Genomic DNA, 2,500 nt, shown 5'->3' on the forward strand with positions numbered 1-2,500 from the left:
GAGGTCATGTGGCGTCATTTTGTCTTCGCTCTAGTGTTTGACGACGGAGACGAGAAGACGCTGCGGAGGACGTCCCTGTGTCTGAAGGGAGAGAGACACTTTGCAGAGAGTGAGGTGAGTCCAGGGGGAGGAGCTATGTCCAACAATGTCTCCTGCACAGTGTCACTTACCTGGTCTCCTTGTGTCCTCGTGTCCTCAGACGTTGGACCAGCTCCCACTGACAAACCCGGAACATTTTGGAACGCCGGTCATCAACAAGAAGTCTAACCGTGGACGTCGTTCTTCTCAGGCTATGTGAGTGTCATCATCGTCTGTGTGTGTGTGTGTGTGTGTGTGTGTGTGTGATCAGTTATCGATCAGTTATTGACGGTGTGTGTTTGTGGGCGGGGTCAGAGCGGACGAGGAGAACGAGTCTTCGTCCAGCGAGGACGAGGAGGACGACAGGAGGAGACTGAACGACGAGCTGCTGGGGAAGATCTGCAGCGTCGACCAGGAGAAGGAGGAGCCTGGGAGCTGCTTCCTGGCTCTGGTAAACACGCCCCCCACCTGTCTGTCACATGGCCACGCCCCCTCTGGCCCGTCACATGACCACAGTGTGTGTGTGTGTGTGTGTGTGTGTGTTTCAGGTGGTGTCTCCGAGCTGCAACGATGAGCTGGTGGTGAAGAAAGATCAGTGTCTGCTCAGATCATTCACTGACGCCAAGTTGTGAGTTTTTGATTATTCATCTAGTTATTGATTATTGATGTCAGTATTGATTGTTGATGTCAGTGTTGATTATTGATGTCAGTATTGATTATAGATTTATTTACTGATTATTGATGTCAGTATTGACTGTTGATGTCAGTGTTGATTATTGATGTCAGTATTGATTGTTGATGTCAGTATTGATTGTTGATGTCAGTATTGATTATTGATTTAGTTATTGATTGTTGATGTCAGTATTGATTATTGATTTAGTTATTGATTGTTGATGTCAGTGTTGATTATTGATTTAGTTATTGATTGTTGATGTCAGTGTTGATTATTGATTTAGTTATTGATTGTTGATGTCAGTATTGATGATGTCTGTTGTCCTTCAGTCACACAGTAGCGAGGAAACATGTCCACCCCGTCACCTCCTTCACTCTCACCAAGTCGGAGTTTTCCAACAGGAGAGGTGAGACACTCACTACAACTCCCACAATGCACCAGGGCCTGTGACTCTCTTGTGTCTAACCTCCTCTTCCTCCTCTTCCTCCTGGTCCAGGTGCAGAAATGGCTCAGCTCTTCCTCAGGAACAGAGAGCAGGTCCCTGAAGAGTGGAAGATGGACATGAGTCAGATCCTGGACTCTTCATCCAGTGATGATGAGGACGATGAAGAGGAGAAGGAGAGCGAGGAGGAGGAGGAAGAGGAGGACGAAGAAGAGAAGAAAAAGAAGAAGCAGCACATCAAGGAGGAGGTGAGTCCGATGATGATGATGATGATGATGATTGGCAGGTGGGCGGAGTCTCATTCTAACCCCTGTGTGTGTGTGTGTGAGCAGCTGGAGGAGGAGTCAGACCCTGAGGAGAGAGACAACTTCCTGCAGCAGCTCTACAAGTTCATGGAGGACAGAGGTGAGAGTCTGATCATCATGATCATCTGTGATCATGTTTGTCTGTGATTTCATCATCATCATCATCATCATCATCTCCTCCTCCTCCTCCTCCTCCTCAGGAACTCCCATCAACAAACCTCCTGTGCTGGGCTACAAAGACCTGAACCTCTTCAAACTCTTCAGACTGGTTTATCAACATGGAGGCTGCCACAAGGTCTGTCTGTCTGTCCTCTTGTCTGTCTCTCTGTCGCCTTCGTCTCTCCGTCTGTCCTCTCGTCCCTCTCTCTGTCCTGCTGTCCTCTTGTCTCTCCTCTCCTCTCTCTCTCTGTCCACTTGTCCCCGTCTGTCCTCTCGTCTCTCCTCTGTCTGTCCTCTCGTCTCTCCTCTCTCTCTCTCCTCTCGTCCCTGTCTCTCTGTCTGTCCTCTTGTCTCTCCTCTCCTCTCTCTCTCTGTCCACTTGTCCCCGTCTGTCCTCTCGTCTCTCCTCTGTCTGTCCTCTCGTCTCTCCTCTCTCTCTCTCCTCTCGTCCCTGTCTCTCTGTCTGTCCTCTTGTCTCTCCGTCTCTCCTCTCCTGTTTCTGTCTGTCCTCTTGTCTCTCCTCTCTGTCTGTCCTCTCGTCTCTCCGTCTCTCCTCTCCTGTTTCTGTCTGTCCTCTCGTCTCTCCTCTCTGTCTGTCCTCACGTCTCTCTGTCTCTCCTCTCTCTGTCTGTCCTCTCGTCCCCGTCTCTCTGTCTGTCCTCTCGTCTTTCCTCTCTCTGTCTGTCTTGTCTCTCGTCTCTGTCTGTCCTCCCGTCTCTCCTCTCCTCTCTCTGTCTCTCCTCTCCTCTCTCTCTCTGTCCTCTTGTCCCCGTCTGTCCTCTCGTCTCTCTGTCTGTCCTCTCGTCTCTCCTCTCTGTCTGTCCTCTCGTCTCTCCTCTCTCT

At 50.1% G+C, this 2,500-nt stretch overlaps 1 protein-coding gene across 1 annotated transcript in view; it reads left to right on the forward strand.

Annotated features, from left to right (window-relative positions):
• arid4a (AT-rich interactive domain 4A) overlaps window positions 1-2,500 on the forward strand; it is a gene marked incomplete at its 3' end in the record, with an annotated part of 6,801 nt that overhangs the window by 2,957 nt on the left and 1,344 nt on the right. The window contains exons 5-12 of the mRNA XM_083910883.1: window positions 35-114; window positions 200-294; window positions 394-529; window positions 627-706; window positions 1,081-1,157; window positions 1,248-1,441; window positions 1,526-1,598; window positions 1,699-1,793. Of these exons, the coding sequence (XP_083767009.1) occupies window positions 35-114; window positions 200-294; window positions 394-529; window positions 627-706; window positions 1,081-1,157; window positions 1,248-1,441; window positions 1,526-1,598; window positions 1,699-1,793 (830 nt within the window). The remainder of the gene's footprint in view (window positions 1-34; window positions 115-199; window positions 295-393; window positions 530-626; window positions 707-1,080; window positions 1,158-1,247; window positions 1,442-1,525; window positions 1,599-1,698; window positions 1,794-2,500) is intronic.

This window comes from Microchirus variegatus, assembly GCF_963457635.1.
Source record: "Microchirus variegatus genome assembly, contig: SUPER_7_unloc_1, whole genome shotgun sequence".
In the NCBI taxonomy this organism is placed as follows: Eukaryota; Metazoa; Chordata; class Actinopteri; order Pleuronectiformes; family Soleidae; genus Microchirus; species Microchirus variegatus.